The sequence below is a fragment of the Sorex fumeus genome, unplaced genomic scaffold (assembly GCF_029834395.1).
Source record: "Sorex fumeus unplaced genomic scaffold, SorFum_2.1 ptg000072l, whole genome shotgun sequence".
In the NCBI taxonomy this organism is placed as follows: Eukaryota; Metazoa; Chordata; class Mammalia; order Eulipotyphla; family Soricidae; genus Sorex; species Sorex fumeus.
In genome coordinates, this window is record NW_026606129.1 from 34,893,054 (window position 1) to 34,920,455 (window position 27,402).

At 37.8% G+C, this 27,402-nt stretch overlaps 1 protein-coding gene across 2 annotated transcripts in view; it reads left to right on the forward strand.

The window, feature by feature from the left end:
- STT3B (STT3 oligosaccharyltransferase complex catalytic subunit B) overlaps positions 1 to 27,402 on the forward strand; it is a 95,372-nt gene that overhangs the window by 35,904 nt on the left and 32,066 nt on the right. The window contains exons 2-5 of one of the 2 annotated variants that reach the window (XM_056129282.1): positions 4,136 to 4,244; positions 8,025 to 8,312; positions 13,975 to 14,040; positions 19,677 to 19,776. In XM_056129282.1, the coding sequence (XP_055985257.1) occupies positions 4,136 to 4,244; positions 8,025 to 8,312; positions 13,975 to 14,040; positions 19,677 to 19,776 (563 nt within the window). Of the gene's footprint in view, positions 1 to 4,135; positions 4,245 to 6,766; positions 6,842 to 8,024; positions 8,313 to 13,974; positions 14,041 to 19,676; positions 19,777 to 27,402 lie in introns of those variants that run through there. The other variant, XM_056129283.1, reaches the window with a different exon arrangement.

Consider the following 27,402-nt stretch of genomic DNA (forward strand, 5'->3'; position numbering starts at 1 on the left):
CCTATTGATTTACCTAAGGTCCCAAACCAGTATTTTTATGACCTTGTGGTAAAGAAGGACATACTTAATTGGGGTGGAAACAGGGGCGCACAGGAACTCTGTGGCAAGAATTGAAGATAAATGTATATGAAGAATTTCTTTTTTCGTTTAGCAATACTGAATGAAAAAGCATAGGATGAGGAAAGTTAAAAGTTATAACTCTTAAGGGTAGTGTCCAAAATAGAAAGAACTTATTGAAATCAACTATAAGTAAATTTACAAAGGACTTCACAAATAACTACCTCAAAGGAAAATTTTAGAACCAGCAAATGTGTGAAAAGTGACCAACCTTAGGAGGTATCATAGAAATGCAAATCAGAGCTAAAAGAAAATGTTAACACACAATCAGCAAAAATTAAGTTTGCTTATCCAAAATGTTGGTCAAGTGACTAAGCAAACAGACCTTGGCTCGGTCCATTTTTCAGGTATTTTTCTGCCTGTCTGTTTAGTCAGTTACTTTAGCTATCACATGAGACTATTGAGATGTGTACAGCATGAGGTTAGTAGGGGTTACTTTATAACGATAGATAGGGTTTAAAAAATAAGGTTTTTTTTTTTTTTATTAAATTGAAGGTACTAAGTGGAACAAGAATGCTTATAGTCTTTTATTTCAATTCCAGGAGATAAGTGCAGAAGTCCCTAAGTGCATTCAGTTCTGGGGATTGAGTACCAAGGTCTTAACACATGCTAGGCATGTTCACTGCCACTTTCAGCTAATGTTCTCCCCCCAGTCTTAATTTTTAATTTTGGGGTACCATTTTAAAGTCATTTAACTAGCTCTCTGAATGGTATATTGATTTTCTCATTTCCATTTCAAATATTTAAGGGCTGTCATGTGTTACGATACATATGTTGGAGTCTCAATGGTGTTATCATTGGACTACTTACCTAATGAGGTAAATATTAATCAGGTAAACTTATATGAAATCTCATTGGCAAGTGCTAGGAAGGAAAACACATTGAGCCTTCTATGTTAGGAATAGCGTCCTATAGAAATACTTCAAAAGATGTGTTATTTAGACTGATGGGATATATCAGTGATCTAGAGAGAGGAGTCAATCAGAAAATTCTGTTAAAGGGCAACAAGGTGAATCTGGAATATTGAAAGATTGATATATAGAAAATAGAAGGGATAATAAAGTCATACTCTCATCTCATAGATAAGGCTCACAAAAGCTAGACTGTATGTTGAGGATTCTTTCCCTTTAGTTCTAAGAGATGAAGCCTTTTATAGTTCTACAGATGATTACAAAATGAACACATTTAATTTTGAAATACATTTTATTGAGACACGTTATACACACCACACTTAGGAGATGGGCAAATGGTTATGGGGGGTGAGTTGTAGTAGTAGTAGTAGTCACTGTAGTAGTCTATTAAAGATTACTGCTTGCATTAAAGGACAGCATGTATCAGAGCAGGAACTGATTGAATAAAATTTAGATATTTAGGAAGTCAAGTGACAACCTGGTTCTGATATTTGTTTAGGATAGGAGAGCACAAAACTCTCAAGGATGACATCTAGGTTCAACTTAGGAGAGACAATCCAATGGAGAAATCCAAAAGCATACTGTGTATGTATTTATTCATTTTGAAGAGGTTGAGTAGACAGGAAGTATCTTGAATTTAATTGGGTTGGATATTTTAGTTGGGTTTGAGATGCCTTATGACAAAAATATAAACAGTACCATTGGCAAATTATGGACATAGTATAATCAAAGATTTGAGCAACTGATATCTCTTGGGGAGAGAATTTTGAGATAAAGGTTAGAGTCAAATGAATTACTATTATAGTGCTAGAATATTCTGCTTTTGACTCTACTTATTTTTGGTTCTACATATTTTTATTCATTTATTTTGGGGGGGGGGGGTCACACCTGGCAATGCACAGGGGTTACTCCTGGTTCTGCACTCAGGAATTATTCCTGGCGGTGCTAGCGGATAGTATGGGATGCTGGGAATCGAACCCAGGTTGGCCATGTGCAAGGCAAATGCCCTACCTGCTGTGCTATTGCTCCAGTCTGATTCTACATATTTTTAAATGGGTGGATGGTGGAATTTGGGCCACATTTGACCATGCTCAGGAACTATTCCTATTTCTGTGGAGTGACCCTTGGTGGTCCTTGTAGGACAATGCAGGGAATTCAAACTAGGGATGCAATGCAAACCCCTTAACCTCTGTGCTATCTTTCTGGCCCCTAACCTGTTTTTATGTTACTAATAATTGTCTTTTGGATTTTATATGTGAAATGTTTTTCAAAAAAACAGTTTTGCTTAGTATTCTTCATTGGCTGTTTTGTTGCAACACTTCCACTACATGGTTCTATGCTCATCTGTAAGACTTTTAGTTTTTTAAAACCAATAATTTGCTGTTAGGGGCTCCTGTGTATGAGTTATTTCCATTGTTTTAAAAAAAATATTTAATTCTTAGGATAGTTTTAAGTACATTTTTTCTTCCCCTTTCACCGCTTCTAGGATTCAATCTTGATGATATCCCATAACAGATTTGGGACATTTATATTATTGACACTTTAATAGGACTTACCTCTCAACTTTTTGCTGTTTTGGGTATGTGCTTGTTTTTGTTAAAAGTCTGTCTAAAACTACTTCAATGCTTATATCTAGTGGCTGTGGGAGGGAGAGTCATAACTTTACTACTGGGAAGAACATATCAAACTGATCTTAGATAAGAGAATTTTTATTTATCATCTTGGTGTGCAATATTGTTCTAGCTTTGAGCTCACTCATCTACATGTAGTGCTGATACCTCTGATGCATCCACTTCCTTGTTTTGGGGGAAAGAGGGCCACCTTTTCTTTTCCCCCTAAGGTTGTTTCCTTGAGGACTGCTGCAGTGTTGGTGATTAATTAGTAAAGTGTTAGTAAAACACAGGTGTCTTATAAACTTAATTTACAAACGTATAAAGTTACTGATTTAGGCATCAGTTTACCACACCCACCACCAGAGTGTAACTACTATTGCCCTTCAGTCCCTTCTCATCGACTCTCCAGCTTGGCAGACTCAGCTGACACTGTTGCGGGCTCTTTCTTTGACCCTCATAGCTGCTCTATGCTAAACCTGGGAAATATCCCAGAAATTGCTACAGGCTGCTTCTGCTGCTGCTGCTTCCTCCTCCTCTTCCTCTTCCTCCTCCTCTCTTCTCCTCCTCCTCCTCTTCTTCCTCCTCTTTCTCCTTTGCAGATTACTTCTGCTTGCATTTTGGGTTGTTACTGCTTTAATTTCTTTTCTTTTTTTTTTGTCTTTAACCTTATATGGATCTAATTTCTCATCCTTAAGATTATTTTCTTTTTTATTGATTTTTCATTTCATTTCATCATCCTGTTATTCGTCGATTGCCTCGAGCAGGCCCCAGTAACGTCTCTTTCATCCTAGCCCTGAGATTATATTCAAGGCTCTTTAGGAGAATGAGACCCATCATTGTTACAGGTATTTGGCATATTTGGTACGCCACGGGGAGTTTGCCAGACTCTGCCCTGTGGGCAGGCTACATTCGATAGCCTGCAAATTTGTCCAAAGTAGGAATGAGATAATAAGATGTCATAAAAAAAGTTCTGATAATATGTCGCGCGGCCGCGAATTTTATTGATGTTTTGGTTTATTCTTTACTGTGTTCAATAAAACTATATTCTTTAGACTACATATTTTTCATTCCTTTAATATTTAATGTTACAGGATTGGAGGCAATTATGTCGAGTGTGCTTCCATTTCTATTACAGTCTTCTGTCAGTGGTTCTTAATCTGTTGAGAATCATTAACTTTGATCACTTAGTGAATTGTGTGTACCCAAGCCTTTTACTCAGCGCTGTAGCCTCTCTACCTCCTGGATCTCTAGCAATGACCAATAGTATTTGAACATTTCTGTTTTAGGTATAGACTTGGGGGTGAGGAACTTTGTTTATAGTTAATGGAGGTACAAATCTTTCTTGAGAAATAATTTGTTATTCTAGTTTGAGGAAAATTGCTACTAAAGTTACATTTTTATAGCCACAGAATTAAAGATTTAAAGTATACTAGAAAGGTATAGCATTTCCTTTTCATAAACAAAGTTTTATAATTTTTTTTCTTTTTTCCCTAGGTTTAACTATAGATCAACACATCATCTTGCATCTCATGGGTTCTATGAATTTTTAAATTGGTTTGATGAAAGAGCATGGTATCCACTAGGAAGAATAGTAGGTGGTACTGTAAGTATATTAGCAATTATTTGTTAATAAAACATTTTGATAGTTGTTTGAGTAAATCATTGCAAAGGTGATTGAAAAGCTTTGCATAGTTTTGTGAGAGTGTTGTATAGTTAAGTAAATTTTCCCATGGATTATCTTAAATCTCTGTCTTGATAGTCACCTTACCCCACTACCCACTACTTCTAACAAGTGATAGAGATTGAGTTGTGCAATCTCTTACCACAGTGCATTACAGGCTCAAATTGTTTGTTTGTTTTTTGTCCTATAACAATTTGAGAAAAAAAATTGGAAGGAAATAGAAATTCAGGAGAATTAGATAACTTTAATTTCAGGTTTTTACTCTGTCCTCAGCTTCTCTGTGATGAGTACTGATGAAAGTGTGTAGGGATTGTGTTATCTAAAATAATGGTCTAAGGGAAATATTTTTAGGATTTGGAATATAAAGAATATGCTGAAGGCAAAGGAGAGAGTTTGGGTCCTGGTAGGGATTGACAGAGCTGCTGAGTGTAACCCCTAATCCCCTGAGCTCTGCTTGGGAAACATTCCTTCCAGAGAAATTGAGTTAAATATAAAGTATTAATGTTTTATTAATTTCTCTATTTTCTTTCTCTCTCCACTTTGAGTTTGTTTTTATACTTTCTAATTTTCTGTCATACATTGTTCAGTAGTTTTCAATCTTTTGTTATTAATCTTTTGCACTCCCTTGCTTAAGGTTTATTCCATAAGTTTTGGTATATTTTTTTTGACTCGACTGAAACCAAATTACTGAAATTATGTATTAAACATTGAGTTATATGTATAGATTTCAGTATTTCTGTTTACAGCCAAATGAAAATGTATTTTAATTTCTATTTTAATTACTCCTGACTTGGCACACTATTTAGAATTGCATTTCACTTTTAACCATAGAGGAATTCCTAGTTTCTAATGCTTCAAGCATATTGTGGTTAGAAACCAAATTCTGTGATTTTATTTTGTTGTATTTTTTTGGTTTGGAGGCCATACCTGGTGGTGTTCAGGGGTAACTCCTGGGTCTGCACTAAGGAATCACTCCTGACAGTGCATGGGGGACCATATAGGGTGCTGGGGATCGAATAAGGGTCTGCCATGTGTTAGGCTAACAGCACGGCCCACTGTACTATCTCTCTGGCTCCTAAAATCTGTGTTTTTAATAATTTGAAATTTATTAAGATTTTATTTGTCATCTTTGATATAATCATTTCATAAATGTACTCTCTGGGTTTGGTTAGAATAGTTCTTCCTGATATTAAGACATCATTTTCTCATCCGGGGCATTTTTAAATCCTTGGAATAAATAGAAATAAAGATACAAGAATAGTTCTAGTACATGATGATTGATCTCCAGTGCAAATTAAAGAGGTATTGATTGGTAGGTGACCGTTTATTGTCTATGCTTCTTGTCATGTTTTTGCTTACTATATTTATGTTTGACTCTAATTTGCTGTCGAATGTGTTAGGACCGCTTGTCCTGAACTCAAAGGCTTGCTTTTCGAAACTCCAGATGATTTGGGACTATCCATCTTTTTAATGTTCCCTTGCAGAACCCCTTAGGGGCTTTACTAATTTGAGGACAGCTTTATTCTTAATTTTCATTTATATTTTGAAAACTTCCAAGAAGTGCTCAAGTTGCCAGTGGGCCCTTTCTGGTGATTCTCAGCAAACTGGGTGGATAATCCCAGGTCAGGTCAAAGGATGTGCTGCTGCTGCTGCTCTGACTTGGGGTCTGGGATTCTCCAGCCCACCTTGGTTTGTATGGGGACACACCCTGTGGCATGGGACCCTGTGTTAGAAACCAGGGTTAGGCATATGTGCACCATAATGCCTATACTTTGTCTGGCCCAATTTTTATTTGAAATTTTTTTAATGTAAGGGGGGGTTGAGGAAGTGGGACACATCAGTTGGTTCTTAGGGTTTGCTCTGGGGGGGCCCCGTGTGGTGCTGGGATTTGAACCTGGGGCCACATTGATCTGTTTTATCAACTGATCTTGGCTATTTTTTTTGAGGATTAGACCACTTTCCGAATCTGTTTTGCAGCATATTCTCCAAGTTCTAGTAGTATTTAGAGGATATATCCAGCCTATTCACCATCCTGCTCCTCCCCACCAACTCCTTCCCCACTTCTGCTCTTCCTCTTGGGGGCTCCCATGGTGTTGGTACCCGAATTTGAATTTACTCTTTTCTTTTAACGTCTGGAAATTTTTCTTTTGAACTTGACCATGCTTTTTTTTAATTATTGGGTGAATTTTTGTTTTGTTCCTTTCATCCAGTACTTGTGTTTCAGCTTCATTTTATCAGCCAAATGATCCAGATACATTGATTTACTTAACCTTTAGAGGTATTTTCAATTTAATTTGTTTTCTTTTAATATAGAGAGTAAAAAATCATACACTATGACCTGATAATTGTATGGAATGGAAAAAAATTTTTGTATTTAAGAATACTGATGGCTACCCATACTTCTTTCTTTCCCGTGCCCCTTTATTCTATTCCTCTTCCATGCATTCAGAAGGTATTGAACATCATTTTACGTGTGTGAGGTGCAGGAATTGAGTCCAGGTCTCTTGCAGGCAAGTCAGGTACTTAAAACTGAGCCCCACCCCCTGCCTTGAATATCCATTTTGTGCTTATCATTGTTTTGGATGCTTGGGAAACTTTTTCTGCCTTTCTGAAGCTGTGTTGTGTGTGTGTGTGTGTTTACTTAATATGTAATAAACAAATAGTATATAAACTTATATACTATATATTTATTTAAGTGCAATGGGTGAAAGTTAAGGGAGAATAGGTTAAAGACTTGGGAGCTCACAATTTTTAAATAGTATAGCTAGGAAAGGAAGCTTGCGACATTCTTTGTTTAATGATGGAGAAAGAAAAGCATCTTTCATATTCAAACATAAATACACATTTTATTCACTGAATAGTTCTAAAATAATGGTCTACTTACTGTTCTTTGAATCCCCTTATTTGATTTTCCTTATGGAGTGAGAATGAGGAATGCAACTGTTATTTTCTTTTCATCCTTAAATACTTCAGTGCTACAAAAAATATTTAACCTTCTAGGAATTTTAGCATACTTTGAACTCTCCAATTCAGTAATCTTTTCCTAGATGTTTTTAGCTTATGTATTGATTTTGAGAGAAAAGAACAGTACATATATATGTATATATATTCATATATATATAATTGTACATAATTTTGACTTACATTTCTTTTATACACAAATATATAAAAACCAGAGCATGTAAAACCAGAGTGTTAGTGGTAAGATCGACTTGGACTCTATTTAGACCGTTTTGTAGTGAAAAAAATAGTGGAATAAGAAAAGTTACCAACGATTTTTCATTGTCAAATATTTTCAGTTTAATAACTCATTTTGTCTTACCTTTTATTTAAATAGCTATCCTTCTGTATGTGAACTATTTGTTTGTACTCCAAAACATAATACTGGGGCCAGAAAGTTAGTATTGTGGGTCGGGCGCATGCCTTGCATGCAGCCGACCCGGGTTCAATCATAGTGTCTCATGATCCCCTGAGCACTGCGAGGAGTGATTCCTGAGTGCAGACCAGGAATAACCCCTGAGCATCGCCAGGTGTGGCCCCAGAACAAATTAAAAAAAAAAAAAATTATATTATTGTGTGAACAAGACAAAGTGTTTGAGAAGTTAGTGTCGTACTTACTGTAAAGTGTCTAGTAATGAACTTAATTTAGTTTTTAATTCAAATCATTTTAAATACAAATTTTCTCTGTTTTCTCCACCTTAGGTTTACCCAGGGTTGATGATAACAGCTGGCCTTATTCATTGGATTTTAAATACACTGAATATAACAGTTCACATAAGAGATGTATGTGTGTTCCTTGCACCTACTTTTAGCGGCCTTACATCTATATCTACTTTCCTGCTTACCAGAGAACTTTGGAATCAAGGAGCAGGACTTTTAGCTGCTTGTTTTATTGCTATTGTACCAGGTTACATATCCCGGTCAGTAGCTGGATCTTTTGATAATGAAGGCATTGCTATTTTTGCACTTCAGTTCACTTACTATTTGTGGGTAAGTAACATTGAATGTTTGTAACCAGTATTAACCAGGAATTGTCTGTTGAAATGTTAGTAGGTTGTACATATTTGTCTTTTTCTTTGATTTTTTTTTCACCTTGAACTGTGTTGCTGTTCATATTCTAAAAATGAGTAACATTTAGTAATATTTAGCCTTGCTATTTTCAGAAAGTATTGACAATATTTCTGTTATGCCTGTTTTACAAATGATAATATTGCCTTTTTTTTAAGAGGTTATATAGCACAGCAGTAGGGCATTTGCCTTGCACGCAGCCAACATAGCCGACCCGAGTTCGATTCCTCTGCCCCTCTCGGAGAGCCCGACAAGCTACCGAGAGTATCTCGCCTGCACAGCAGAGCCTGGCAAGCTACCTGTGATGTATTCGATATGCCAAACACATTAACAACAAAGTCTCCAATGGAGACGTTACGGGGCCCGCTCGAGCAAATCGATGAACAATGGGAAGACAGTGATACAGTGATACAGTGAATATTGCCTTTTTTTAAGGGGTTATACCTATACAGAGCCAAGAATAAGCCCTGAACACCACTGGATGTGGTCCCCAAACGAAACCTAGTTTTTTTTTAAAAAAAAAAAAACACCGAAACTATTGGGGCTGGAGAGAGAGTTCATTGGGTAGGGCAATTCCCTTGCATGTGGTCAACCCGAGTTCAATCCCTGTCACCCTATATGATCCCTTGAGCACCTCCAGGAGTGATTCCTGGGTACACAGTCAGATATAAGCCCTGAGAATCTCCAGGTAGTATCCTCAAAACAAAACAACAACTACAAAATCTGTTAATTTTTTTTGGCGGGGAGGGAAGATCACAACAAATATTTAAGAAAAGTTAATATATGATTCTGTGACTTGGAATTTTGAATTGTTTTCAAAACAGCTTTATTTCACTGTTACCAGGTTATTTCTTATGAATATATTTGAATACAGTGTGTTGTCATCCTCCACCCCCACCCCCCTTTTTTTGGCTTATTGTATTAGCTACTTCGTTTGCTTTGTACTGGATTTAAGTGTGAAAGTTTCCAGCTTCTCACCAGTAGGATGTTTGTTGTAGGTTTTTGTATATACTATTTTTCAGCTTGCATAAATTTCCCTCTGTGGTAGTTGAAAGATTTTATCACCATTGGGTTTAGGCTTTTGCTGATGTTTTTTCAGCATTTGTGGGTATAGGAACATTTGTTTAAAAATGTTTAATGTGACTAATTGCATAGATTTATCCCGTATACAGGTGGTACAGCTCACTTGCTCATAATGTATAATTCTTTGTATACATACTTGGTTGAAGGCGGTTGCATCAGAACTTAAGTACTAACTAGTCTTTAGTTCTTTTTTTGTATTGTTTTTAGCACTAATATAATGTTTGCTTTGCTGAGCTATATCCCTGGTTTCTTGAATTTTGGAAGATTCAGTGGACTGGCTTATTTTGTCTGTTTGGGATTTGGGAGCACAGAGTAGTTCATAGTATTGATTACCCTTTTAATAATGTCCATGTGATCTACAGCATTATGTCCCTCTTTGTAAGAAGGAAAAAAGCAAAGAAAATTTTAAGAGGAAAAATCTGAATATACAGGGCTAAACTGTTTTACTCAAAGGGAATATTGGTTTTATATTTTAAAATATTACAGATACTGCTTAGGTTTCTGCACTAATAAGTAAAAGACATTAGTAAAAATACAGGCCTGGAGAAATAGTACAACTTGCCTTGTACGTAGTTCATGTGATTTCAATCCCTGATACCCCATATGGTTCCCCAAGCCTGCCAGGAGTGATCCCTTAGTACAAGCCCTGAGCACAGCTGGATGTTCACATCCCTCCCCTCAACCCCCAATGAAAATCACAACCACTGTGGTCTTAAAAAACAACAACAACAAACTGATCAGACACAGAACATTGAGAAATATAAATGAAATCTAATTTGTTACTGAGAATGTATAAAATCTCTTACCCAGCACGGCAGAGCCTGAGCAAGCTACCAATGGCATATTCGATATGCCAAAAACAGTAGTAATAACAGGCCTCATTTCCCTGACCCTGTAAGAGACCCCAATACTCCATTGGGCTATGCTGGTACCCGACAGGGATGAATGGAGTTGTTACTGGCACCTGACAGGATCGAATTGAGTCGTTACTGGCACCCGCTTGAACAAATCGATGATCGACAGGATGACAAGTGATAAGTGACAAGTGACCCAGCTAGGAGTAAGGAAGCCTTTCTTAATCTAGTAGAGGGCAGCTATCTGGGGATTTTATTGTGAGTAAATTTAAATCCTATAGATCAATTTGAGGGAAAGTTGTCTTTAACAGTATAGTCTTTTGATTCATGGTATCTCCATGATTTAAGGTTTCCTTTGATTTTAATTTCTTAGTTTTGCTTCCTTTTTTCTAGATTAGGTTAGTCTTTTCAGAATCTCTTTTAATATAAGCACTTTAAGATGTAAATTTCTCTTTTAGCACTATTTTAACTCTGTGCAGCACACACTTTTGAAAAATGTGTATGCCATTCTACCTTTTAAATGATAAAATTCAGTACCTAAAGTATGTTACTCACTTTTTTTTTCTTTTTGGGTCACATCTGGCGATGCACAGGGGTTACTCCTGGCTCTGCACTCAGGAATTAGCCCTGGCAGTGCTCAGGGGACCATATGGGATGCTGGGAATTGAACCCAGGTCAGCCGCGTGCAAGGCAAACGCCCTACCCGCTGTGCTATTGCTCCAGCCCGTTACTCACTTTTTAAACTGTTAGCACCATCTTATTCAGAACATTTTTATTACTCTAAAATGGAAAACCTGAACTTTTCATTATTCCCTATTCCCGGCCTGAATTTGTATTGGTCTTTTACATATTATTAGTGCAGACACTTAAGCAGTATCTATAATATTTTCTAATATAAAATCAATATTCCCTTTTTTTAAATCAATATTCCCTTTGGATAAAACAAAAAATTTGCCACTGGCAGCCAATGATATTTTCCACCTCTATGGATTTGCCTATTCTTGAATCTTACATAGATGGAGTCATAGAATACGTAACTTTTTATCTCTGAATTTTTTTATCTTAGGGTTCAGGGTTCAAGTTTTAGATTGTATCAATACTTCAATTAAAAATATTATTTATTTTTCTAATTGAATTATAATTTCATTGCATAGATCACATTGTATTCATTTTTTTAAGTTGTTGGAAATTTGAGTTGATTCACTTTTTGTATTAAAGTTCTACAAACAAAATCAAGGTCACCAAAATATCTTTGTTTTCTGTAAGGTTTTTAGTTATGTGTTTTGTATATGACACTTGGTGATTTTGAGTTAATCTTTGTGAAAGATTTAAGAAGTCTGTGTCAGATTCATGTCTTTGCATGTGAGTGACCAATTGTATAGGAGGATCTTTCTGTTAAAAAAGATTTACCTTTTAAGTCAGGCAAGGAACATGTTCAGGACTGGAATATGTGCTTTCATTTGGAAGTGACTGTGTCAGATCTCTGGTCCCCCAAGCACTGTGCTGGGAGTAGTTCTTGAACATTGCTGGCTGTGTGTCGTTCCCCCCCCCCCCGCCCCCCACGCACACTCCCCAAGACTGTCCATTCATTTTGCTTCTTTGTCAAAACTCAGTTGTTGTATTTATGTGGGCGTATTTCTGCACTTTTTAAAAAGTCTGTTCTTTTTTTTTTTTGAATTCTTTTTTTACCAGTACTAACACTATCTTGATTACAGTAGCACTGTAGCACTGTCCTCTTTACCTGATTTATCTCCCTTATAGCCACCTGTGCCCCTTTTCTTGAATCCCTTTCTTTTTCTGTCCTTTTTGTATCTTCTAGTTTCTCACTTAGACCTTTCTGAACATTGATTTGTTTACAATTCTCTGGCACTTGCTCCATTTTTTTTTTTTTTGCTTCTGTCTTAACTCTGATTTTTGCAGCTTCTTTTTATTCAATTCACTTCTCTAATCACTGTGGACATTGGGTATTATAAGAACAATCTCTGCTTAGCCATGGAAACTTTTCCCACTTAAAGGTTCACTTATATTATGGATTTAGTTCAGTAAAAATATATATATTTTTTGAGATTTACAGTAGTTTGGAAAAAGTTGCAGATTAACTGTGTTGAAAATTAAAAAACAACAACCTGATGTCTGTAGTTAGGCCACAAATATGGGCATATTCTCAGAGTCCCATTGGGAATGGGAAGGAGGAGAAGGACCAACTCCTCCCGTGTCCCATGAGGCCTGGTGTTTCCTGCCACCACCACTCATACCTGGAGCTTTTCGCTGAGTAAACCTTGATTCTTTTTATAAAATGAAGATTTTGTTTGAGAGGGGTGTTTTTTGTTGTTGTTGTTTTGTTTTTTGATGTGTTTGTTTTTTTCTGATGCACATATTTCTTTCTGGTCAGTATAATAGTGAAATCAAGATTAGACTTTGACTAGTTTCATAGCAGTGAACTGAGAATATTTTGGGGGATTTTTTGTTGTTGTTTTGTTTGGGCCACGTGAAAATGCTCAGGGTTTACTCCTGGCTCTATGCTCGGATCATCGCATAAAGGTCAGGTCATGGTCCTCCCGTTGATCGTCGATTTGCTCGAGCGGGCCCAGTAACGTCTCCATTGTGACACTTGTTACTATGTTTGGCATATCAAATAGGTCACGGGGAGCTTGCCAGGCTTTGCCGTGCGGGCGAGATACTCTTGGTAGCTTGCCAGGCTCTCTGAGAGGGGTGGAGGACTCCAACTCAGGTCGGCCATATTGGCTGCATGCAAGGCAAACGCCCTACCGCTGTGCTATCGCTCCAGCCCATTGCATAAAGATGACTTTTTAATATAGAATTGTTTGTAATATGATTTAGATCTGACATTGTGACACTCAGTTGACTCATCTCAAAGATGACCTATTTGCTTTCTTAATCTGGACATTATTTCTTTGGTTTTCTTGATGACAATAAAGATTTGTCCACTTCTGAATCTTTTTTGCTAGTTTGTCTTTCCAGTTTGCAGTACTTGAAAATTTTACTGATGCATACTCCCTTTAAAAGTTACTATTAAAAAAAAAAGTTACTATAGGGTGGGGCTGGAGCAATAGCACAGCAGGTAGGGCATTTGCCTTGCACTTGGCTAACCAGAGTTCAATTCCCAGCATCCCATATGGTCCCCCGAGCACCGCCAGGAGTAATTCCTGGGTAAAGTGCCAGGAGTAACCCCTGTGCATTGCCCGGTGTCACCCAAAAAGCAAAATAAAAGAAAAAGTTACTATAGGGTTACAAATTTTTTAATCTCTTGCATTATCTGAAAGTTTCTAGATGATGATCTTCAAAAATAGATGTTCATAATTAGAATCATAGTGAAATACAGATGACCACATATTCAAAGAGTTACAGATCAAAATGTTAAGTGTGAGCAAGACATCATGAAAATGTGATTTACTGAACATAGATATCTTAATTAGTGTGTTGTTATTAACCATTTTAAGGTAATCAAATGTCACAAAAATATAATATCTTTCTTTAACTGAAAGGTATGTTCCTAAAATGTGTTTTCCTGTTTTGTTAATGTACATATCAAGTGAATCTCTAGATATCTTGTCTTTTTGTACTGCACTAAACTATTAGCTTTTTTTCTTCAGCAAAACCATTTCTAAATGTTTCTCCCCCTTTAGGTAAAATCTGTGAAAACTGGCTCAGTTTTTTGGACAATGTGCTGCTGCTTATCGTATTTCTATATGGTAAGTTTTCATATTTAGAACAATAGGAACAAGTGTTTTGCAAATGGACCGGTACCTGCTCTTTGTTATTTTCCGTATGTCTGGATCTGCTTTACTTTCCTTGTTTGGGACCCTCATTTTCTTTAATGTAAAGTATTCTTTTTCATTACTAGCATACTCTTCATACTCCTGTCCTCAGGGCCTGTATGGGCTCTGGCTTTGCTGGGGAGAGCTAGACTTATCCCTTCAAATATAATATTTGCAGCAAATAAAAAATTCAAATGTACGGCTTTACCTAAATGAATAGTACAACTTCTAGACTACGTTAGCCTCTAAATTGCCTACCCAATTTTGTCAATAAATTAAGATTGCATTTGAGGTTATACCTGTGTTTTTCTGCTTTTCTTTTCTACATCATATGCAATGTAGTAATCTTATACTGAAGATTAATGATAATCTAGGTAACTTTATTTTGGTTTTAGATACATGCAATTTGTGTATTAGATTTCTGCTACTTTTAGAGTGAGCAAAGGTTGGGGCTCAACAGTATCAAACTCATTATTTTCCATTTTAGAGTTTCATGAATAACAGAATCCAGCACCACATCCTCCTCTAGAGTGTTCAGTTCCCTCCATCATTATTCCAGTGCCCCATCATCTTTAAAATATTTTTTCCATTTTTTTAAACACTGTAGTTTATAGAGGTAATAGATTTGTTACAGGCATTCAATATTCCAGCACCAGTCCCACCACCAGTGTGACCTTCCCTCCATCCATTTTTCCAGTCACCTCTCAAACCTGTCTCCTTAGCAAACCCAAATAATTTTTTTTGCTTTTTTTTGTTTCCTTTTTTTTTTTTTTTATTAGTGAAACACCATGAGGTACAGTTGTAGATTTACAATTTTTTGTGCTTGGGTTTGATTATACAATGATCAGATACCCATCCCTCCACCAGTGCCCATTTTCCACCACCATGAATAATATCCCCCCCACCCCCATCCCCCCATCCCCCCCTGCTTCTGTGGCAGGGCAATCCCCTGTGTTCTCTCTCTCCTTTTGGGTGTTGTGGTCTGCAAAAGAGGCATTGAGTGGCAAACATGTTCAGTCCATAGTCCACTTTCGACATGCATCTCCCCTCCTGGGAGGGTCCTCCAAACACCCTTTATTTGGTGTTCCCTTCTCTGTCTGAGCTGCCCTTTCCTCTAGAATGCCCGACTGGCCACTAAGCTATGGAGTAATCCTCCTGGTGCTGATCTCAGCTATTCTTGGGTATTAATCTCATATTTTGTTACTTTATGTCCCCCAGATGAATGCAATCTTTCTATGTCTATCCCTCTCTTTCTGACTCATTTCGCTTAGCATGATACTTTCCATGTTGTACCACTTGTATATAAATTTCATGACTTCATCTTTTCTAATAGCTACATAGTACTCCATTGTGTAGATGTACCAAAGTTTCTTTAACCAGTCATCTGTTCTTGGGCATTCAGGTTTCTTCCAGTTTCTGGCTATTGTAAAGAGTGCTGCAATGAACAAACAAGTGCAAATGTCACTTCAACTATACATTTTTGCCTCTCTGGGATATATTCCCAGGAATGGTATTGCTGGGTCAAATGGGAGCTCAATTTCTAATTTTTTGAGAATCGTCCATACTGTTTTCCAGAAGGGCTGAACCAGTGGACATTCCCACCAACAGTGGAGGAGTGTCCCTTTCTCGCCACATCCACGCCAGCATCGGTTGCTTTTGTTCTTTTGAATGTGGGCCAGTCTCTGAGGTGTGAGATGGTATCTCATTGTGGTTTTGATCTGCATCTCCCTGATGATTAATGATGTAGAGCATTTTCTCATGTGCTTTTTTGCCATTCGGATTTCTTCTTTGAGAAAATTTCTGTTCATTTCATTGTCCCATTTTTGGATGGGGTTGGATGTTTTCTTCTTGTGGAGTGCAAACAGTACTTTGTATATCCTTAATATCAACCCCTTTTCAGATGTGTATTCGGCGAATATCCTTTCCCATTCTGTAGACTGTCTTTGTATTTTGGTCACTGTTTCTTTGGAGGTGCAGAAGCTTCTTAGTTTAAGATAGTCCCATTTATCTATCTCTGTTTTCACTTGCTCAGCCAGTGGCGTGGCATCTTTGAAGATACCATTAGCTTCAATGTCATGGAGGGTTTTGCCAACTTTGTCTTCAATGTACCTTATGGTTTCTGGTCTGATGTTGAGGTCTTTAATCCATTTTGATCTTACTTTTGTACATGGTGTTAGGCAGAGTTCTAAGCCCATTTTTTTGCATGCAGCCGTCCAGTGATGCCAATTTGTTAAAGAGGCTTTCCTTCTCCACTTCACATTACTTGCACCTTTATCAAAGATTAGATGATCATATGATTGAGGGGAGATGTCAGTGTATTCAACCGTGTTCCATTGGTCTGCAGTTCTGCCTTTGTTCCAGTACCATGCTGTTTTAATTATTACTGCTTTGTAGTACAGTTTGAAGTTCGGGAGGTTGATTCCTCCCATTTTCTTTTTCCCAAGAATTGCTTTAGCTATTCGTGGGGGCTTATTGTTCCATACAAATTTCAGGAGTGTTTGCTCCATTTCTTTGAAGAATGTCATGGGTATCCTTATAGGGATTGCATTGAATATATACAATGCTTTCGGTAGTATTGCCATTTTGACAATGTTAATTCTCCAGACCCATGACCAGGGGATATCTTTCCATTTCCTCATGTCCTCTTTTATTTCCTGAAGAAGCGTTTTGTAGTTTTCTTTGTACAGGTCCTTTACTTCCTTAGTTAAGCTGATTCCTAGGTACTTGATTTTCTGGGGCACAATTGTGAACGGGATTGCTTTTTTCATGTTGCTTTCTTCTCTCTCACTGTTTGCATACAGGAAAGCCATGGACTTTTGGGTATTGATTTTATAGCCTGCAACTTTACTATATGAGTCTATTGTTTCTAGGAGTTTTTTGGTGGAGGTTATTGGGTTCTCTAAGTATAGTATCATATCATCTGCGAATAGTGAGAACTTGATTTCTTCCTTTCCTACCTGAATGCCATTAATATCTTTTTCTTGCCTAATCGCTATTGCAAGTACTTCCAGTACTATATTGAACAGCAGTGGAGAGAGTGGGCATCCTTGTCTCGTCCCTGATCTTAGAGGGAAGGCTCTTCAGTTTTTCCCCATTGAGGATGATGCTTGCTGTAGGCTTGTGGTAGATGGCTTTAATTATGTTGAGGAAGGTCCCCTCTATACCCATTTTGGCTAGGGTTTTCATCATAAAGGGGTGCTGGATCTTGTCAAATACTTTCTCTGCATCTATTGATATAATCATATGCTTTTTATCTTTTCTTTTGTTGATATGATGGATTATGTTGATTGATTTTCGAATGTTGAACCATCCTTGCATCCCTGGGATGAATCCTACTTGGTCATGGTGTATGATCTTTTTGATGAGTAGTTGGATTCTATTTGCTAGTAGTTTGTTGAGGATCTTTGCATCTGTGTTCATCAGGGATATCGGTCTGTAATTCTCTTTCTTTGTGGTATCTCTGTCTGCTTTTGGTATCAGTGTGATATTTGCTTCGTAGAAACTGTTTGGAAGTGTTTTTGATATTTCAATTTCGTGGAAAAGCTTAAAGAGGATTGGGAGTAAGTCCTCTTTAAAGATTTGGAAGAATTCACTAGTGAATCCATCCGGGCCAGGACTTTTGTGCTTGGGGAGACTTTTTATTACCATTTCAATTTCCTTGATGGTGATAGGTCTGTTCAGGTATTCCAGGTCTTCTTGGTTCAGCCTTGGGAGTCTGTAGGACTCTAGGAATTTATCCATTTCCTCGACGTTTTGATGTTCCGTGGCATACAGTTTCTCAAAGTACTCCCTGAGGATCCTTTGAATTTCTGTAGTTTCTGTTGTAATGACCCCCTTTTCATTTCTGATTCGGTTTCTTAGGGTTTTCTCTCTCCCTTTCTTTGTGAGTTTTGCTAGAGGCTTATCAATCTTGTTAATTTTCTCGAAGAACCAGCTCTTGGTTTCATTGATCTTTCGGATTGTTTTTTGGGTTTCCATCTCGTTAATCTCTGCTCTGAGTTTTATTATTTCCTTTCTCCTGTTCAGGTTGTGCTCCTTTTTTTGGTCCTTCTCCAAGCTCTTAAGCTGTGAGGTTAGGTTACTTATGTGTGCTCGCTCCTCCTTCCTGAGGAATGCTTGTAGAGCTATAAACTTTCCTCTTAACACAGCTTTTGCTGTGTCCACAAACCCAAATAATTTTAGATTGCTTGTTACAACTAAATGCCTAATGTAATTATCAAAAAAAAAAAAAACCTTCGGTAAAATAAAATTTGTGAAATGTGTTATATCTAACCTTGGGGGTCATTAAGTCCTTATCTGAGGGTTTACTAAGTTGCTGTTGCTAGTGAGCCTTCTGTGTTAATGTTTTTGTTTAGAGAACTTATTTGGTTTCTACTTTCCCATCTAATTTGGTGTGCTTCTTCTCGAATGTCAGTATTGTCGATTTTGGAGATGTCCTGCAGCCACATAACCCAGAATATTTAACTGGGCAGTTAGTTTACATGCTGGCAGTTGTAAGATGTGGGGGATACTGCCCACCATTACTCCAAGAAGACCCCAGAATTCTCAGCCAAAAGACCTGTATACATGAAATTTTCAGTAGTTTGGAGTCTCTGCAGGGCTCTGTCTTGAGACACTAGAGTCTGGTCTTAAGCAGGTGATGGAGTGGGAGTGAGACTGCCAAGGATTCTGCATGGTGGAACTCATCACCCCTCTCCTGAGGGTGCCCCAGCCCCATCCACACATTTTAGAACTAAATAAGAACCTCTAGTATTACTATGAAATGTACTTGAAGAAAATAGTACTATTGGTTCAGGATAACTGTTTTATTTAGTTTTATTAATTTAGACCAGAGCATACTCTGTTTTATAGGCTTGTTCTAATTTGTGGTATAGGCTAAGTATTAACATGAGACCTTAATAGATAATTCTGAAGTAGAAAATAAATGACACCCAGAGTAGCACATTTTAATTTGAGGATCTCAAAAGTTACCTACATCTAGTAGGTAATTTAGTATTCCTTTCAGTTGAGTGGTATACTGGTTGTTTTTGTTTTGTTTTTGTTCTCAGCGCTATCCCCACCCCAGCTCCCAGTGGTGCTCTGAGCTCAAGGGTCACTCCTGGCAGGTCTCATGGGACTATATGGGGTGCTGTGGATTAAATCTGGGTTGTCTGCATACAAGGCTAGTGCCCTCTTATTGCTCTGGCTTTCTCAGTGATGTCTGTTAGAAAAAAAGTATGTAATCAAAATGGGAGAAGTGAAAGTCTCTGAAAAGAATTAAATATGTCTTGAAACAGTCTTTATAATAGTCTTATTACTGTTCACAAATACTTGGTGTTCTCAGCTTCTATTAGATTTAGTTAAATGTGATTGTTTCTCCAGTGATTATTAAAATATCATTAGATTTTTAGATTGTGTTATTTCAATTTGTAAAAATAGGGAGAAGCATTATTTGCTGTGTAGTCTGTTTTTTGGCATTTGTTGACAATTCTAGTGTTTTTTCATTTGCTTATTATGTTAAGCTTATTACAACAAACTTTATTTTATAAAACAAGTTTAAATTATTTACCTTAGTATTTCTTTACTTTTAGGTTTCTGCTTGGGGTGGCTATGTTTTTATTATCAACCTTATTCCACTTCATGTGTTTGTATTGTTACTGATGCAGAGATATAGCAAACGAGTCTACATAGGTAAGTGTTTTGCTGTGTAAAACCAGTCATCTTAAGAGGCATCTCTTGTATAATCTTTACTGAACAAGCATTTTATGTTTGGCCTGTATTACTTATGAGAAGATAAAAGTAAAGGTGATTTTGTTTCTTTTTTGTTAATAAGCAGGGTCAGACACTTTTAATGTTTGTTACCAATTTTCCTTGGTGAAAATTAGTGTAGAATTTAATACCTATTGGTCTTTTTAAGTATGGAGGAACGAACTTTGTTATGAAAATCATTTATCCTGGATCAGAACTATAGTACTATAGTATGGGTGTTTTCCTTGCTCACTGCTGACCCAAGTTCTATCCCCAGTACCCCATAGAGTCCCTGATCCCTGCTAGGAATGATCCTGGAGCTCAGAGCCAGGAGTGAGCCCTAAGCACTGCCTGGTATGGTCCAAAAAACAAAGCAGAAAAAGAAAATCATCTGCATGTACTCATTTTCTGGTCACTTGCTGTAAAAGAGTAAGCATCTGTAAATAATAGGACTTTTTTAAGACCTAACTCATACTAGGTATTGTAACATTAGTTTCCCACAGTTCTGGAAACCAGCAAGTCGAAAATCAAGGAACTAGTGTAGTTACTTGGAGGGTTGTTTTCCTGGGTTATAGCTGGAACCTCTTCAGGTTGTTTTCAAATTGTGAAATGGCTGAGTTGGCTCTCTGAGGCCTCTCTTTAGAGTACGGATTTCTTGAGTCTCAGGACCTAGTACTGCCAAGGTCACTTTTTAATACTATCACCTTGACATAAGATTTTCTGCATAGGAATTCAGGGAAAAGATCACAAATATTTAAACCATAGCTTTTTCTCTAAGGTTTTAGAATACTTCTTTTGAGTAAGATGCTTAGTTTATTGTGTCTGGTATCTTTGAGCTCATTTTTTATTGATTATTAATTTTCATTGATAGAGAACATTATAGATGGAATTAATCAGTTGTGATCTGAAATCCAGTGTCGTAGGAAAATAATACAGTTTCATGATAATAATGCTGTTGGGAAACAAACACAAATGTAAGAGTTTATTTCCTTATGTAAAACACAGAATGGTTCAATCAGTTACCCTATGATTGAGCAGTAAATGGCACTGCTAGGTATATATCAAGAAAATTGATAATATCTATTCACTGAAAACTTGTATACTAATGTTTGTAAGAGCACTTACTTATGGTGCCAGAAAATGAAGAAACTGAACTAGCTGTCCATGGAATGCTTAAAGATTGTCATGTGTCTATACAATGTAGTGTCATTCAGTCTTCAAAAGAAATTACTTACTGCAAGGTGTGAACCATTATGAGTTCACAAAATAATGTGCAGGGTTTGTGAAGACAACGCGTGCAATCCTCTTCCCTAGACCTTCCCAGCAGAGAAACAGGAAGAAGGGGGATCAGAGCCTGATGGTAAAAATGTTCTGTTTAATGCAAAACTGCTAGCGTACTTATAGACCATCTGAAGAGGTCAGAGGTGTAGGACTGCATGTCCATGTGATTTACAGAGGTAAAACATTCCAGCAGAGGAAATTATCAGGGGAAGATAAACACAAGAAGACTTTCTGTCTCCCAGAGATGTTTATATTGCTTTTCTCTTTCCCTCTAGTCATATGTATGTGTTTGATATGTGTATATATCAAACAGTTAGTCAAGCAAGTAATTCCACCTAACAATACTTGCAGTCATTTGGATAAACACAGTAAGAGATAAAGATCCCAAAACTTAATTCTCTGGGCTCTGAGAGCAAGCAAGGCTTTTACCGTAAATCCCAGACTAAGTCCTCAGGTCAATTCAACTTGTCCTTCCCCAGGTAGGTCCTGTCTCTTAAGTCATAACAGCTTGCATCAAGATTGTGCATTTATGCTTTCTAGACTGTCCCATTTCAGTGGCGGGGTAGCTTTGCCACTTGCCCTAGGTTCATCCTAGTCCCACGGCAGGACCTGCCTTTTGGGGTGTTAGGAACTAGATCGGAAGCCTGAGTCACATAATTATAACAGATGCCTAGGAGTAGATATATTTCAGGGGCAGTCAACTCCCAAATATTAGGAGCATAGCATTAAGGTATTTCTGTGTTTAAGCAAAGAACCTTGCTCTGTAGTAAAATCTGAAAAGGCTATAGGGGAAATAGAAAAGCAAGTAATTCACTACAAATACAAAATCCAGAATTACCATAAAGTTTGACTTATAAGTAAGATTGACTTGGAGACTATGACAATGAGGTGTAAGACACAAAGGAAAGGTTAAAGATAAACTCAGAGGATTGGGGATGCTCGCAAGAGCATTGTAAGCTTCACTGGGAGGAGGAAAAAGGGCAATTCACTGATGAAGCCTAAAACACTTAGGGTTAATATATAGCAAACCCTGAAGACTTAGCTAAGTTAAGAGGACAGATCTATCTTATGTAGATCATGTATTTGGGGTATTTTGGGGGTATTTGAAACGTTCAGAATATACATATGCATATAGATGGATACAATATGTATATAGGTACGCATATAGACAGATTAGGTATGATACAGTCCTCCCGTTGTTCATCGATTTGCTTGAGCGAGCCCAGTAACATCTCCATTGTGAGACTTGTTGTTACTGTGTTTGGCATATTGAATAGTCCCGGGTAGCTTGCCAGGCTCTGCTGTGTGGGTGAGATACTCTCAGTAGCTTGCCGGGCTCTCCGAGAGGGGTGGAAGAATCGAACTCGGGTCAGCCATATTGGCTGCGTGCAAGGCAAATGCCCTACCGCTGTGTTATCACTCGATACAAAGTATATTATGGTTGCACTGGATTTGTAGATGAGGAATTGAATGGCTGCTTGTGGGTATGGAATTTTGTAAATTAGAAAATAATTCTTAAATTTAATGGCGGTAATAGTTATATATCTCTGAATGTAATAAAGACAACTCAGTGGCAGTTTCGAATGGGTGAATTTTGTAGACTGTAGGTTTATCAATTAAAAATAGCCAATGTTTACGATATAATAAACTAATAGTATAATTGAATTTTATATAACTAATTATATAATATATAAAGATATATTTTATATAACTATAAATCGAATATAAAGGTTTTTTACACATTAACTTTTTTTTAAACGTCAGCAGTAGGGCATTTGCCTTGCACGCAGCCAACATGACCGACCCAAGTTCAATTCCTCCTCCCCTCTCGGAGAGCCCGGCAAGCTATCGAGAGTATCTCGCCCACACAGCAAAGCCTGGCAAGCTACCCGTGACATATTAGATATGCCAAACACAGTAACAAGTGTTACAGTGGAGATGTTACTGGGTCGACTTGAGCAAATCAATGAACAATGGGAGAACAGTAGTGACAGTGACAGTTATATTTATATAACTAAATATAAATAGTACAAAAACGAATCTAAACATTGGACATAGGAGTCTCCCGGTGGATGGTTCCACAATGAAATTGATCACATCATATTCAATCGACTGTTTTGCCTGACCGATGTTGCTGTTGTCCCAAAATTCCAAACGGGATCGGACCGCCATCTTCTTTGGGCAAAATTCTACTTCACTGAGCGGGGAGAAAGGGCTGCAAAGTTTAAGACGATAACTCCCAGAACAACTACCAACTGGGAGCTCTTTGGCTCTATTGCGGCAACATGGGAAGATGCCATTGTTGAACAACACTGACAAAGAATACGATTGACTGGTTCAGCACCTCCATGATTGTGCGAGGAACCCTGAGAGATAGCCACAAAAAAGACGCCTGTCTTTGAAAATTCATGAGCTCATTTGCCAACGTGGCTTGGCGCGAGCCTCAGGCAACCACAAGCAAATGTCCAAGCTCACAAAGCAGTGCAGAGAAGGGATCAAGGAAAACCTCAAAGAGAGAAGAGCAGCAGTGCTGGCAGATGTGACAGAAGCTGGGAAAAGCATTCATAAGGCCTGCCTGTCCTTCGCCAACTTCATGACCAAGATGACTGCCCTCCGACATCCTGATGGATCTATCACATCTTCCAGAAGGGCAATGGAGAAGATTATTCATGACTTCTACTTGGATCTCCTCGATAGCCACGTCCACCTGCCCACATACCAAATTCTGCAGGATGGATATGTCATTCCCAACGTTCTCCCTTCCACAATCCGACATGCCATTTCATCGGGAAAGAAGCGAACAACATCTGGCCCAGACGAGATCAGACCTGAACACCTGAAGAACCTGCTGTCAATTCTCATCAATACACTAACTTGGCTCTTCACACGCTCCCTGTCTGAATGCAAGGTTCCGTCCCAATGGAAAACCAGCAGGACTGTACTACTGTACAAGAAGGGAGACATCCACGACATTGGCAACTAATGCCCGATCTGCCTGTTGTCTATCGTCTATAAGCTGTTCACTCGAGTCATCCTGAATAGGATTGGCAGAACACTAGATGAAGGACAATCATGTGAGCGCACCAGATTCCGAAAAGGATTCAGCACAATCGACCATATCCACATGATAACCAAGCTCATTGAGGTTTCTTGGGAGTTCAAGATGCTGCTCTGTCTAAGTTTATTGATTTAAAGAAGGCCTTTGATTCTGTTGATACTGAAGTGGTCATCGAAGCCCTAGCCAAACAGGGCATTCAAACTCAATACATCAGGATCCTCTGTGAGCTGTATTATGGATTCACTACCAGGATCTCACCATTCTACAAGGAAGTGATCATTGATGTCAAGAGAGGGGTTCGGCAGGGTGATACCATTTCACCGAAACTCTTCAGTGCCACTCTTGAGAACGTCATGCAACGACTGGAATGGGAAGGAATGGGAGTGAAGATAGATTGTTGGCAACTACACCACCTCTGCTTTGCTGATGACACCGTTCTAATAACACCAAACATTAGCCAAATACTGGCCAACTTACACCGTGAGTGTGGAAAGGTTGGACTATAGCTGAATCTCACGAAGACAATACTTATGAGAAAGGGACTCATTCCTACCGGAATGAACATCTCCGACTGCAACAGTTATGTGTACTTAGGTCGAGAAGTCAACATGACGAATGACCTGGCACCTGAGTTGCGAAGGAGGAAGAGAGCAGCTTAGAACACCTTGAAGAGCTTTGAAGAAATAGCTAAGAGGATGAAGAACCTTCGGCTCCAGGCACATCTCTTCGATTCCACTGTTCTTCCTGCATTAACATACACCTCAGAGACCTAGGCCCTACGAAAACAGGATGAGAACACTATTCGGGTCTCCCAATGAGGAATCAAAATAGCTATACTTGGAGTATCACATTTCACTCAAATGAGAGAAAGAATCAGAAGTTTCGACCTCCATGTGATGATCAGGAATCAGGGACGCTGTCTCGTTTACCAAGGTGTCGAAAATCAGATGGGCTGGACACATAATGAGATTTGGAGACACCTGCTGGACTAGAGCCATTACCGACTGGGCTCCACGGGACGTCAAAAGATCACTTGGCCATTCTCCTATGAGATGGTCAGACTTCTTCGTCAAACCCCTGAACGATTGGTTTGAGGCTCTTCGTGTTCCTGGAGCAAGCAGACGCCATTGGGCTACACTAGCATGTGACAGGGATGGAGACATTACTGGCTCCCATTCAAGCAAATCGATGAATAACAGGATGTCAAGTGATCAAGTTATCAAGTGATATAATTATGATAGTATTAAATATTGCTATAATGTGAATACATTAGTATATAAAGTTACAGTACATTATATTTATAGTACAATAACAAATAGCGGGTTCTTATTATGTAACACAAACTGTCCTAAACTGTACATGAATATTGCTACTATGCTCATTTTAGAGACAAAAAAAAATAACAAGAGGAGATAGAATTTGCTTAAGAACATACAGTTTATTATATGGAACTGACTCTTAAATTTAGTTGTTTTCACTCATTTATAATGCTAACCCACTGTGTGCTCCTACTATTAAAATAAATACTATTGAGATGCGTTAAGGTAACTCTACCCCAAGAAAACTATAAACATTCATTGGGATCCAGGAAGGAGAATGATTAATTAGCATATTTTTATTTTGGAAATCATGTGGAAAGGGTTAAGATTCATGGTTATTACAGGGAAGGAGCTAAGAATTTGTTTAAAAAATTGAAATGTACACGAGTGAAGGGACAGGTGTTAGAACATTGTATAACTGAAACCCAGTCATGGACAATTTTGTAACTCTCACAGCGATTTAATAACAAAATTTTTTTAAAATGTAGTCCTAGAAGCCAGAAAGATAGTACAGCAGGTAGGGCATTTGTCTTGCATGCTCCCAACCCAGGTTTGATTCTGGACCTCCCATATGGTCCCCCAAGCCACACCAGGAGTGATCCCTAAGCATCACCGTGTGTGGCCCCTAAACACAAGAACAACAACAACAAAAAAAATCTAAAGTCCTAAAAGTGTAATGGTCAAGGGATCTGGAGAAGAGTCATATGGACCGACTTTTGCAAATTACCATTGAATCAAATAGAGGAGGTTTGAAGAGAAGTCTCAAATAGCCAGAAATCAAATGGAAGTATTTTCTACTTAATGCTTATAAGTTGTTCATATTCAGCTCCCCTTGATATATCATTAAGAACCAGTTGGTTAAGAATTGAGAACTTGGTCTGGAGAAGATAGTTCATGAGGTAAGGCTTTTTGTTGTCGTTTTTGTCTTTGCAGACACAGTAACAACAAAGTCTCCAATGGAGACGTTACTGGGCCCGCTCGAGCAAATCGACGCTCAACGGGAGGGCCTTTACCTTTACCTTGTCTTTGCATACTGGCCGTGACCCCTATGGACCGCATGCATCCTAGGACCACATAAGGTCCTTGAACACAGAACTAGGCATAAACCCTGAGTATCAGTTGATGTGACCAAAAAACAAAAACAAACAAAAATAAAATGGAGATCTTATATTTGGTGACTAGAATATCCTTATTGGACACTTTAGAATTGTGATCGCTGCTTTGGTTGGCTCTTGAGAATAATAAAATGATTTATGAATTGGTGTGGTAATACTGTATTTGCTGCAAAGAAAACATTTGCAGTCTTAAGAACCAATGTTGCTTCAATAAGAAATAGGAAAATAAGAATTACAAATAAAATTAAATGGTGTAGGAATATTATGTGTAGTGTGAAGTTATATTAGTAAATGTCTCAACATAATTTCATATTTATATTGTCTAGCCTTACTATTTTTTATCTCTTACTCATGTAACTAGGGATGATTTTTATGTTCTTTCAGTTTGCTTTTAAATGGATGGAAAATGAGTATGGAATAGTTCTCTTCATTCTAGTTATATTAGACCTATATACATATTAGGTAAAGGCCTAAAGGTAAAGGCCCTCCCGTTGTTCGTCGATTTGCTCAAGCGGGCCCAGTAACGTCTCCATTGGAGATTTTGTTTTTACTGTGTTTGGCATATCGAATACAACATATTCGATGAATATGGCTTATTAGATTTAACTTAATTGTTTCAAAGCACACTGTAGTATAATAAAGTATTTGTATGTTTAAGTTGGCCTGGTTTTAACCAGTAATAGCCATTGTCTATAGATTTCTCTTCCTATTGCAGAAATATTTTACACGAATAATCTTGATAAATTGTAAACTCATAATCATAGAAAACTTGCCTTTTAAAATAGTTTTTATATTA